General features: G+C 36.4%; 1 protein-coding gene and 1 long non-coding RNA gene across 14 annotated transcripts in view; one reads left to right on the top strand and one right to left on the bottom strand.

Annotated features, from left to right (window-relative positions):
• Nucleotides 1-3400: 3400 nt before the first annotated feature.
• LOC100746249 (carcinoembryonic antigen-related cell adhesion molecule 5) overlaps nucleotides 3401-13710 on the bottom strand; it is a 100483-nt gene continuing 90173 nt past the window's right edge. For 8 of the 13 annotated variants that reach the window (XM_024364430.2, XM_024364429.2, XM_003486061.4 and 5 more), the window contains 7 exons: nucleotides 13165-13324; nucleotides 12650-12949; nucleotides 9326-9625; nucleotides 8496-8720; nucleotides 7690-7850; nucleotides 6188-6250; nucleotides 3401-5329 (listed from right to left, as the gene is read on the bottom strand). In XM_024364430.2, coding sequence (XP_024220198.1) covers nucleotides 4958-5329; nucleotides 6188-6250; nucleotides 7690-7850; nucleotides 8496-8720; nucleotides 9326-9625; nucleotides 12650-12949; nucleotides 13165-13324 — 1581 coding nt within the window. In that variant the 3' untranslated portion in view covers nucleotides 3401-4957. Of the gene's footprint in view, nucleotides 5330-5538; nucleotides 7570-7689; nucleotides 7851-8495; nucleotides 8721-9325; nucleotides 9626-12649; nucleotides 12950-13164; nucleotides 13325-13710 lie in introns of those variants that run through there. The other 5 variants (XM_012394661.3, XM_033318415.1, XR_004460849.1 and 2 more) reach the window with 4 other exon arrangements.
• On the top strand, nucleotides 11092-12637 carry LOC112212011. The gene is made up of 4 exons (XR_004460850.1): nucleotides 11092-11507; nucleotides 11605-11722; nucleotides 11977-12191; nucleotides 12340-12637. It is a non-coding gene; the product is annotated as an uncharacterized LOC112212011 (long non-coding RNA).

Here is a 13710-nt window from a genome sequence, read left to right as displayed (position 1 = left end):
TATAAATCTTAAGATTTAGCTAACTAAAGTCCTTCAAACAGACAAATAGTCTTTGTCCCAACTACGTGAAAATAGGGGATACCTATTTTTCAACGAGCGACGTCTCCCACTAGCAACTTTCCCTCGAGGGCGGCTAGCATCTTTTTCTAACCACTGATTGGCAGCAACGCCAATTTCCCTTACTTTCTGAACGAAGGCTTTTCTCGACGAATCCGATGATCTCGTGTCCTTAGACACGCACCATTATAGTTTTCCTCTGTGGCATCATTGGGACGGGAAAGTCATTCTCTCTCGCGATCTCATCAACGAAAAGAGTAACCCCTTACGACCAGTGAATATTACGCGTCCGACTTAGATTTTGTGAGCACGTTCATCTTTCATCCCGTCTACCGCGGATTCGTTATTGAACCTAGGATCATCGCTATTAGTTTCTCGAATATCTAATTACCACGGTTACTTGTCTGGTTTTATGATAATCGTATTTGCATTAGTCAATGTCTTCTCTATTGCATAACGACAACGTGTAATCCAAACGAAGATTCGTTTCACGCCCCTAACTCTAATTCTAATGTAAACCCGACATATATATTCTGGTCATATTACACTTTTACAATATACTTTTACGTTCTTTTATGATACATATTATTTATCATCATACTAGCAGTGCTACATCAAATTTATATATTGATTGGAACTAAAATCAACTAATACTATGTATATTAAACGGTGCGGTAACTCGGTTCGGAATACATGTAGTCTGGTTTCTGGTGTCGGGTACTTTCCTGAGATTTAGTATCTAAACAGCACCCGGGCAACCCTAGAAGCCATCGGAGTTGGGATACGCCCAACCAGCGCACACGGTACCGAGTACCGGGTTACCTCAAATAGTTAGGCCCGCAGGAAGCTCACTCGTCTCAGGTCGAACGGGGCCCAAGCCCTTCCGTCTTCCGGGACGGTATCCGGAGCAGGTGGGACGCTGCTCACCCGCCGAAGGCCACTCGGAGGACTTTGTCCTCCTTAATCCAGCCCTCTTGCCAGCATTTGGCCACAACCACTGCCACCACGAGTCCATACCCATTATTGGTCGAGCCAAGGGTTCGCTACGCCCTCTGGGCTAACACTCGACCGCCCGTGGTACCGTTCATTTGTCAACGGTGGGACCGCGCCTGTGGATGTACCGCCACGTCTCTGCTGCACGGCTATCCTGCTAACCGTGCAGTCAGACCCAGATGAGACTCACGTAAGCGGAAGTTGAGGAAATGTACCTCGGCGGCTCTCCCGACGGTCTCACCCTTGGCTTCAGGATCGTGGGTGCGCTACTACCCAAGGCTCCGTGGGGAAGACTTAGTCTTACACCACAGCAACCTTCCTTGCGGTGTACATAGAGGACTCACGTAAGCGGGACGCTTGTCCCGACGGTCCTCCCTGGCTGCGGGAACGTGGGTTTGCCAGCCCCCATAGACTCGCAAAAGCGAATCCTCCCTGCGGGAAGGTTCGGAATACAGGCAACCTCACCAATTTCCATGACCTTGAAATACATTCTCAAAGCAAACATTCCTATACACACATACATACATGTGTGTATAACCGCCGCTATGCTTTAGTTGCCAAGATATTTGCAAAAATCTTCGATTACGTTTACTTTAAGATTATGCTTTATTCTAGATATTTTTATACAACCCAACCTAAACTTAGCTCATCGATGAGATAATCGTTTTTAACATTGGACAAATAAAAAAGAAAAACCTCGGGCATAGAATAGCATCGGGCAGCGAATGGCGGCAAGATAGGCGTTAAATAATTTTCGATGCATCGATTGATATGTATGTGTGGCGGATCGGTATCAATAGGCCGCCGACAGGTCGAGGCATCAACGCGGCGCAACACCTCCCAGGCGATCCACTGGTACCAACCGCCAACACTAGAGGGCTACGATGACAACGAGTCTGTCTAACTCGCTAGCGGTCGAATATACGAGCGATTGATACAAATTCCGCACCTAGCGAGACTCCCTCTACGTCTAAGGCAGGAACTACCGGGCATAGCCTTACTGACGAGTCCACCGGTAGTCCCGGGACGAAACGCAAACTCTCTTTTCATTCGCCACATATGGAATGTTGTTTTGATCTTCAACTGGTGAAAGATATACAATATATAAATATACCTACCGTCGTTGTAACATTGTTTACAAAATAAATATTTGTGAAATGATTTATCGAATAACGCCATTTGGTATTAAATGTAAATTGCTTTATAACTTTTGGACCGGAGCCGAACGGCGGTTTACATACATAAGAAAGAGTTGTTCGAAATATTGACCTTGATAACACATTTCAAGATCATCGCTGAAATTGCCCCTATTTCAAATAATTATCAACCGTGCACATACGCGTGGACATTAAAAATAATGCCATAAATAATAATGATCGAATTGATATGTTTAAATATTAAATCATTGTGTGATCCCAGTTTCAATTGATCAGCTTTATTTAATTTTTTAATTGTGATAAAAATTCATTAAAGCCTATTGAACTCTGAAATAATCCAAGTATGTATCAACTCATAAATACTTTTCTGGAATTTATAGCGTAGTAATTATATCGGTATAATAAGTTAAACAAGATATGCGAAGATATATATATATAGTAATCTCCAACTCATGAACACAACTTTTTTTCATTGTTATTAATGATGGGGAAAAAGATGATGATGTAGGTTGCATTTGATTCGAGGCTCTTACGTTGACTTTCCTTAAAATATGTTGTTCACATTAGTCGACAAAGAAACGATGATCTCCTTTGACTCACACACTACATCATAGTTTAACTTGGCAGTATACAGCATAGCTTAACTAAGCATCTCGCTTATGGTTAACATATACAAGAAGCGAGCTTTCTGTGACGAGCGATATGCGCGAAGATAAAAGTACTGTGAGTCACAAGAGGACGAGCTACGACTAACTTGTACGAATACTCTCTTTCGATGTTGCCCTCTCCGATATTCTCTACTCGTTCACTCTTGACCCGCTCCGGATTAAAACCTAGCAGTCCACTTTGAATGTCCTCCTTCAGCCTAATAAGGCTCACACGACGACGACTTGGATCCAGTACACCCAACTTCTTTCTTAGCAGTAAGTTGAGAACGAGGCCGTTCTTGAATCGTTCGTTGACTAGCAGTGCTACTACGTGAAAGGTATCTCGTCGATTAAGGCAATTTCTCATGTCGTGACAGTATATATGTACACATGTACATGGGAGTTCTCTCTCTCTCTCTCTCTCTCTCTCTATCTATCTATCTATCTATCTATCTATCTCTCTCCGCTCTAGTCACGGATCTATAAAGGCTCCGAATTTTCAAATTAACTAGAGAAGGAATGACAAATGTCAAGCGAGATTGTTTGTATGTGTTTGTTGTTTTTTATTCCTTTCCGACTGACAGCAATCTTTCCTGTTGCGAATATCACTTGTTACAAGAAATTCGCTAAAATTCGCTAGAAGAGTAATCCTGACACAACCTTGTGTAGCTTAACCTCCGTTATATGTATATTAACTATAAGGGGTAAACCGCGAAAATTTATGAATCAATGGAGATTTATATTTCCTGCGCACCGTCGTATTTTATCCGGCCGACACGATTAAGAAAAGAGAACGAGACAAAATACACGAAACATTCGGTAATTGCAAAAAAATCGAGTGTTGCAAATTCTGCAAAGGCAGAAACGATTCTCGATTCTCGAAACTGAGATTTAAGATGTGCCGAACGTAGAAAAAGGACAACGTGAGTGAAAGAGGAAGAGGGACGTTCGGCAAACGTTAAAGGCTGGAGACAAGCTGATACGTTTAACTTAAAAATCAACCTTTCTTATTTTTGATTTGTGATAAATGACACATGTTTATCAACAACATGTTTCCTACATTTTTATGATTAAAACGACACCAAATACGATATACCCAACCTCCCATCCCGTAACAAGGATGACGACTGTGCAATTACGAAGAGAATATTCTTATGCAATTATCGAATGTTTCCTGTATATTTATTGATGATAAAAAATATATTTCTTACATTGTCAGAATTGACAATTCTCACACTGTTATTCGTATCATTTTGTGTAACACCATGAATTTTTATCATCATACGATGGTGAAAGGTAAATCAGCATTTTATGGATAAAAAGTAGTCATAGAAATTTCCATATCACCCGAATGAATATCATTATCAGTTATACAAAATATTATAGTTTAATACGCTAAACACAATGCTAAGTACTTACATATCGTAAGTAATTCGAAAAATATGGAGGTTGGGTGAAGAAATGGTAATTAATATCTTAATGCATGAAATGCGTAATGATGTAATGTATATTGATTTCAGCGAAAAATTGAGAACCGATATAACCACTGATCTTCCGCATTTCAATCAATTGGTGCGAGTTATAACACGAGTAACGAAAAGCGTATAGCTTCGTGAACTTGTAATGTCCATCTAGTATTAAAAACAGATCTTTAAATCATACAACCGCGAATATTTTTGCATTTCAAGTAACGGGCGAAACAATTTAGTTGCTTACAATAAACGGAGCACCCTGTACATGGAAGGTTACATAATATTTAAATCAGTCTTAGTGACCAAATTTAAACTTAACTTATTAGTGTCTTTGAACAATTCGTGGATTAACATTAATATCACGCTTTTATTTTTAATATACCAAGAGGACACGTTGTTCCTTTGTATTCTTTCGCTACCGTACTAATATTTGACAATTAATGATTGATTAGTCCACCTGACGTTAATTCTGTTAACTACTTTACACACTTGTCGCATATCAAATATCATATATGTATGTATGTACGTTTCGTTATAGGACAAATGGTTGTAGAACCACATTTAAGAACTAGACGCGCACAACAGATCAAACGTAGTATTCGTTGATATTCAGCGCGTCAAAATCGCATCCCTATACACAACTTTCCTGGGTTGATATTAACGGTGTACGTACAGTAACAATTTCTCTTGTGGGGTGTTTGTTATTCATCGTTGAAACATTACAGTCCCGAAATGTATTTCTTGTCGACAGAGATGCCAATGTGAACGGCGAAGTAGATGATGGATCGATTTTTAATGGTCTTGCATTGTGATCTATGCAAGCATAAATCGTAGCTTCTCTCGTACACGGTTTACCACCTACGATCACCCCACTACCATAACCGTCGAGTGTACTTAAACTGCCGATTCCACTTGCACCAGTCAACGTTGTATCGCTTACTAACGTTGATAATGCTGATGGACGTGTCAAACATAATTCGGCGTACGTTACCTCGTCTGATAACTGAAAAGGATTGAAAAAACATTACATTATTACTTGTAGAATAAATCACATTATGCAATAAAATTATACAGTAAATAAATTTACAAATTTGCGCAATAAATGAATATACAAATTTGCATGTGTACATACATAAACGTGAGAATGAACATTACTTATATGATGGGCGTAACACGAAGAGTTTACGTATTTTTATTGTTATTAAGTCAGTCCTGATCTCTTTATATTTATTCTCATTTATAAGAATTACGTCTATATATTTATCGTAACGCTTATCTACGTACTATGCAGAGTTGGAAAGAAAACCAGCGAAACAAAGTATCTGTACGAGAAGAGATACTATGCTCGCTCCGCTCATCAAGCGATTAATAAATGTAACTATTTCGGCCAATGCACCGTACATGAAAGCTGTAGCCGAAAATACGTATGAGATTGGACTGGGTCTGATTCCATTGCGATCATTCGCGTTCGCATTCGTTCCGCTTCTTTTCTTTCCAACTTGGATTAGGCGCAATGCTCTGAAAATATGTACTATTTTCTCAAACTTTTCAACATCATTTCCAGTTTTTTGCACTAAAAATCAGCAGAAACATGTGAATTTTTATTAAATCTTTTTATCGAATTAATTTTTTCCCGAAGTTGTTCACACAGCTGAATTCTGCTGTTTAAGAACAAATTGGCTGTTATTTTTCTAAAAGTAATGGCTTCCAAAACATTCTGTGAAATATGTTTCCAAGCCCCGAGCTTTGGGGCTTTGTCTTCACTTCTTCGACATAAATTTCGGCCCGTAAAACAAATACATGTCAAATATTTTTTCGAGAACAACATCGTTCGTAAGTTTCATTAAAATCGGTGATTTACATTTGGAGATGATTCCTTGTTGGTCGACCTGGCGCTACAAGATGGGATAGTTTGTATGATTCTCTGAAACAAATTTCAAGTATCAAGACAATATGTTCTCGGTTATTCAAAGCTTTGAACATTAATAATATGCTCGATGAAAATGCTTATAAATACTTAGAGTAGCAGAGCATTTGACTCGTACAGAACCTATTTTAAAAGGCAAAATTTACGCTTACTTCAAGAGAAAGATATCCGTTATAAAATAATGGTATTATTTTACAATGTCTTATCGTTTCACGATATGGTTTCTTGAAAAAAGATTTGATAATCTTTCTTTCATTCGACTACTATTGAGGCGAAAAAGCTATAGCTTTCGTGTATCATTATATTTTGTGTGTTCACGTTTCAGAAATTTCCGTTTACCTTTTGTTGGTACGTCTCATCACAAATAGTTTTTCAATGCAATAAAAAACAATGATTTAGTCTGGACAATTACATAATAAGCGACTAATATCCAACTTCTTCAATCGATTAAATCAATCGCAATTTTGAAAAATTAATTTCTTCTAATCATAAGCATTAATCAAATTAAAAACTTTAAGCGACCAATATCTAACATTCGTTCGTTCTGTGCGAACGTCAATTTTTTGTTTTTTATTTATGTATCTAAATATAAGTCAGACGGTGTCTTGACATACAGCGATAGTAATACCTTTCAATAAATAACATTCTAACTGAAAAAAACAACAATAAATAATTGTTACATAACTTTTTACAGCAAAGAAACAGTTATAATTTAAAACTTTCACGTTTTTTTTTTTAGTTTGGCGGTATACGTGTCCCTTCCTCTTTCCACTTTGCCGCATATTTAGGATTAGAATTAACCCAGTACTGGCCAGGCCATATTTAAAGCAAAAATTATATTTCTTGAGATAAATGTTATCAATATCATGACAATATGTACGTATAGTTATTATTATTAGATAATTATTAGAATGTGTTAAATAATAGTTATCAGTGTCTAATTTAATTTTTCGTCACAGAGCAAATTTCGAAAATTCTAACAAAAATAATTAAAAGTTAGTTATTTCAAATATTATATAATAAGAGCTATTTGTCCTATGGTTTGAACAGCTTTATATTGACACCACTGTTATTTGCAAATTTATTTTATTTTTACTTTCAGTTATACAAAATTAGTACTATGTACATATGTATTTCCTTTTTATATTATTCTTCTGATATAAATACAATAAGTAAGTATCTGTGTGCAAATATTGGTAGTAGAAACAAAAGTTTTCATTTAAAACTGCTCTTTATGCAATAATGTTTGTATACACGTTTTGATTTGTCTTTTCATAGAGAACAACGTTCTCTTCAGTTACTGTAAATACAATTATCTGTCAAAACAAAACAAAAAAAAAAAAAAGAAAAATAAAAGAAAACCCGAAAGAAAAGGCAGTTTACTTTCTATTGAAGAAAGCAAACCAAATTGAAGTACTAGAACCAACGTAACTCACCGATAATGCCGGATAATTATTATACTCGTGTGGATACGATGACAATCCTTGTAGGTGAGTCACTTGTTGTATAGAAAGCGAAGTCGCCGTAAGTCCATCCGGTGTATTTTGCGTGGCTAACGGAGTGCCAGATATTGATCCCGTCAATTGGTAATCAGAACCTTCAAATTTATTATTATTATTGTTATTATTATTACTTGCTTGCTTATGAGAACTTTTAAAACCTGAAGGCCCCTATTGGCACTATTAATCAGTCGCCGGCAACCAAAAACCAAGCGACAAAACGCACAGACCGAGCTCGGAGACTCGAAAGTTCTGAATATCGTAGAGAACGTCGACGGAATGGATGTCGGAAAAACTGTTCCAATTATAAAGTTATTCCCAACGAAGGAAAAAAAAAGAAGAGAGAAAAGAGAAAGAAAAAGGAAATATATTGGATGCATCCATTCTTGCAAAGATACCATACGAAAGTTGCGAACGTCCGCAACATTTGTTAAAAAGCACTAGTCTCTACTGATTACAGATCAGCGAACCGCGTTTGCGTCGCTCGTGTTTCCGTGCTCGCTGGGGACTCACTGGTTGCCGCGACCAAATACGTGTGATCATATATTGCATATGCTCATATGCTCCAATGAATCCAATGGGGTCGCTGGTGACTGGCACTGGCCGACAGTGCGTATTGGTCCTTGATAAATAAAAAAAAAAGAAAAAAGAAACACTTGCAATAACAGAGATGTGCATGCCACATTCTATTCCCCAAAGCTGATAAGTTTTACATAATATAATGTAGATTCTAGTATACGTACCTTTATTTATTGGTACAACATCTGGATTTCTATCTTCCGTATCATACAAATCTTCGGAACTGGGTGCAGTACTTTTCTTTAACGGTAAATCACTTGGTCTTTGAGTTCTTCGTTCATTTCTAATTTTCATAGCTATTAGAATAGTAATAGTAACAAAAAGCAATGCAGTTACTACTCCAATCAATCCTCCTAATAATGGGGAAATTTCGAATGGTACTGGTATTCCTGCGAACAAAATATATGCATCAATGTAATTGTGTCAAAACGACAATTTGTACGTCATTTGAAAATTGGAATATACCATACTTGCAATGCATAATAACAGGAAATTTAAAATAATACGAAAGCTATAATTCAAGTATGATGATTTGCATACTAACAAGTTACGATATGCAGGAAAAGGCAAAAGAAAATATCGCTAACTTTTATATATACATTCGGTATAGTAGATTGAAATAGATATAAAGATCAGAACCAATGAAAGGGAACTGGAAAGGGCAAATGAAAATGTTATCTTTCATGTCGAACATGTTTAAACATTAACAATTTGCGATTTAATATCGACGTATTACGAAAGGTTTAAACTATTGTCCCGCATACAAATAACAGTAACTTGTTGTACACAATGCTAATCGAAGACCATTTACTTATCTGAAGCGAGCAAATATCGAAATTACACTTCAAACGGAAACAGCAGAAGACCAGTTTGATGCAATATATTTTCGAAATAAATGCAACGTGATCTAAAAGTCAATTATGTATCTATCGGAGAAATCGAATAGTACAGGATCAGGATAATACCAGTATTGACAGTATATAACATTACTTACCAGTTTGTTTCTCAGCAATTTTTAATGTAAATCCTTCCAACAAAGTGGGTTCGCTTCTTCCTTTCGCATTTACGGCATATAAAACCATGTTAAGGATTTTGCCAGATTGTAATCCGTGAACGGTAAAAACAGCGTTTTCTTCGGATGTAATATTTGCTTGCAGTACTCCTGTATGCTGATCAAAGACTTCAAGAAGAAAGTGCTGCGGTTGACCACCGTCGAAACCAACGCAACACTCCACCGAGAGTGAATCAGTTGTTTGATTAGATAGCGTGCAATTGTACAGAGATTCAGGTTTTCCTGTGGAAACATAAACATAAACAAAAACGATAGATTGTGTAATGATTTAAAAATGAGAAAGAATGCATCGATATAATATATCCGTAAGGGATTGAACACATATAAATCTTGGGGGGGGGGGGTATAGGACATGTTCATTACAGAGTTACCATATTGTTGATAGCTCCATCTTTAAATTTATTAAATATAGGAACAAGCTTTTTTATAGCTTATTTACTGTTGTTATTCTCTGTTGATGTTCTCGAAAATGATCAATAGGACATTATTATTAATTACTTAAAATGGTAGGAAAGGAGGTTCTCTGCAGATATTTTCATATTCGAGACGTTGAGGCAATTTAGGAGGAACGCAAAACGTACCGACCACTCTTAAAATTATTAAATCGAGGCTATCGTCGTACTCGTCAACAAACTCAGGATTGCGACACTCGAGGCGATGCCGCATAGCCCTAGTTTTAGACGTTTATTATGGGATGATTATTTGCTTGCGCGTTCTTACATTTCGTATACCTTATCTGTGGAATATGCAGAAACTAATCTTTTTCCAGTTTCATAAAAGATTAAAGACTATACTTGGCATTTATTAAAGCTTTAGCTTTAAACTTTGAAAACTTTCAAGAATCAACGCAAGAATCTTCACGTATCAGTTCATTCAACTTTTATTTGTTAACCGAATAATTTACAAGTATACCGTAAGAAATTGCGCAAAGAGACGAAAGAGAAAAAGAAGAAGAAGAAGGAGAAGGAGAAGGAGAAGAAGGAGGAGGAGAAGGAGAGGAAAAAATGACCTGTAAAAAAGGAGAAGTATAGAAGAGACCATAAGCACCTAACCAAGATCAACAACAGAAGTGTTTGAGATTGTTGTGATGACAGTGATGGAAACGATAAGGAAAATTAGAGGAACGGGAAAATAGTCAGCGATGCTGAGATCCTGCGTAAGATGTGCATTGTGCATACACTGGTATAATAGTGCAATTATGATGTTGAAGAGTAGAAGAGATGGGATCAGTATGGGAACAAGATGGCGAAAAATGGACAAATAGTATAGCAATCGACGTGATTTCAAATACAATCATCGTCGAAAGGTTCATATCAGAACGTTGTTCATCATATTAATCCTTGCTTAAATATCCGATGCTTACAAATATACTATCTGATCTGATATTATTGCTCCTGGGCCGAAAAATATGGCTGTACTACCAGAGAAAATGCAGCACAGATAAGCTATCATTAAATTTATAGTGATATATTTATAATTCTCTAGATTTAACGGATGGCGTATAAATATTACCTTGTAATAGTGTGGGGCCGAGGCCTCCATACCCGTCAAAAGGAGCAATAACAACGAGGAATTAGCGAGGGCGCTTTGGCAAAGTTTATTAAGGTGCGGCTGGCCAATCACAGGATACAAGTGTTGCGGATTTGATTCCCGTTGCCGGAGCCCTCATTTTTCCTCGGCTCCTACAATAGTACAATATAGTGTCGCAAAATCGACTTTGACAGTATATCACTTCTAAATTATCAAGTTAATTAGTGAAATGGGAACGATGAAATAACAACACAATGATAAAACAGAAATATTCCGAAAATAGATCACACACTAAAAACTGATCCAAAATAGATGCCACATGATATCGTTTCATATAGCAGAGTGTGTCAAACTAGATCCGAAAGATCAACGTAAATCAATAGCTGAACCCTAGTTGTCTGCATCGTGTAATGCCATTGAATAACATCGCGTATGGTTTAGCTACCGATGTACGACACTACACACACACACACGCGCGCGCGCGCGCGCGCACAGAGACAACTAATAGTTCCAGAGTTGGTTGCACCCCAATTTTATGATTTATCACATTTTACAGAATTATAATACTTCATATGTAAGAATGCTGCAAACGTAGTAACACACAGCATACGCATGAAAATTTTCTATTTCGTCTGAGGATACTTCTTATGAGAGGATACTTCTTATTCCAGGTTCATTACGCTTACATCTTATACAATGTATCTCGTAACTGACGATACAACCGAAGAGAAGATGATATTATATGAGAAGATAAATTGAGAACATGCAACAAGGTTTTTCCACTCCGAGGTATGTTTTTAAGAAAATGAACTTCAAATATTTGATTGATAAGTGTATATCAATGTGGACTTTATCTCGTATCTAACCTTCACTCTCACTTCGAAATCGTATGTTTCATTCACAAAAGTGAAGGCATGATTTAACATTTTACAAGAGTAAGAACTTCCGAAATTGCTCTAACCACGCAGAGAAACTAACTCTCTCTTGCGATAAATTCAAGACATAGCGATATATAAGTGTGTACATGTATCTGCATTTTGTAGATGTACTATCATTTCACCGTTCCCATTTCGCGCATTATTCTGATAAACGAAACGAATTTTTGCGTCTATATATTATACAATTATAAGAAATATTTATATGCCATTCGTTAAATTTGGACAATCAACACATCACTGAATGATACGCAATGATGAAAATACATATAGGATAAATGGATACCGGTCTTTAATGACGGCTCAGCTTAATTTGCATGCGGGTAATGTAATTAGATTTTAATATAACGTTAAATTGCGTATAAGTTTCAAATATAAACCTTAACCGATCATTTTATATCTAAACGTATTTCACTTCTTTGATGTCTAAAAACAATTCTCTAAATATTAACATCCATTTTTTTTTTCCAGATATACAGCATACAATAACGATTGGGTAAAAATAGGAGTAAGAACATGATTCTATTTTTCGTGCAATTGATTTGTCAAACGTCAATGAAGCTTTATTGAGTACAGAATCCATGACAAAAAAAAATGTAGGTACCTCCACTTCTAATATATGCATGTATATGTTTTATATACATTTTAAGATCTCGTTCGAATGGAATATTCAAACTGGTAAAAGTTACAATAGGGTATTCTATGGTTTTCATTTGCTTGAAAAATGAAACAACAACTGTTCTCAATAATTATCTTACAATAATTTATATATGTCACATACCTGCTGGAATGATATGAAATATACAAGCGTTCTTTTGTTGGCCAGCGGTATTACTTGCCCAACAGAACACTGTACCGTAATCCATTTCTGTAATTGGTCGATAAATAAGAATACTTTGACTATGACGTGTAGAATTCTTGTACCGTGCCTGAGGTACATCTACCATTTCTTCCGTATTGTTAAACGTCCAACGGAAACTATCTGGAGATGGGTATGCCTCTACACTGCATGTTACTCGGGCATCTTCGTGACGAGCTACGCCATAAATTCGTTTCTGGTCAGGTAAACAAATAGGTTTGTCTAAAAAATATAAATAAAATGTTGAATTTTCTAGTATTAAGAATATATTCTACAATATTGATCATACAAATGACATTAATCGTTTTATACGTAACAAATACGTATATTTGATATAGAGATATATATATATTTAATATAATTATATATTATATCATATGTAAATAACGTATTCTATATTCTAAAGTGAAAGAGGTTTAGAGGCATCAGAAACTTACACATGATTTTAAGTTCGACAGTATTACTGTAACCATCTCCCTCGACGTTGCTAGCAATACAAGTATAATTGCCTGCTTGAGAACGATTAACTTCCCTCAAAGCCAAGCCATATTGTTGCACTATTACACCATTTTTTGCATTGTTCTGAATAATATTTCCCTGTAACGGTATGGACAAATTGATGGATTAAATCAAACATTAGCCCTATTTATAGCCTTATTATTAGCTTCATTTATATAGTTTAGAATAGACCTTGGTTATAGTTCAGTTCTCTATATATGTCGGAGATGAAAGAACACCGGAGCCTTTGGAATTTTGGATAATTCCGCAACATTGTAACCTAGAGTCTACTATAGCTGTAATTGAACAATTATAGTTATTCAATCCGATTGTAATTGTTCAAGAGATGTGATAATGAGCTTGGGCTCGAGGCGACAGTCAGTCGCCGAACGTAGCCGCGGTCACGGGATGAACGCTTTGTCTAACAAAGGCATGGAATAATTCTATAGCTCTCCTTAAAAAGGAAATAGTTGTAACACTCGACA

The sequence above is a fragment of the Bombus impatiens genome, unplaced genomic scaffold (assembly GCF_000188095.3).
Source record: "Bombus impatiens unplaced genomic scaffold, BIMP_2.2 scf_0096, whole genome shotgun sequence".
Taxonomy (NCBI): Eukaryota; Metazoa; Arthropoda; class Insecta; order Hymenoptera; family Apidae; genus Bombus; species Bombus impatiens.
The sequence above is the reverse complement of the archived record's forward strand: the minus strand, read 5'-3'. Positions and strand labels throughout refer to the sequence as shown.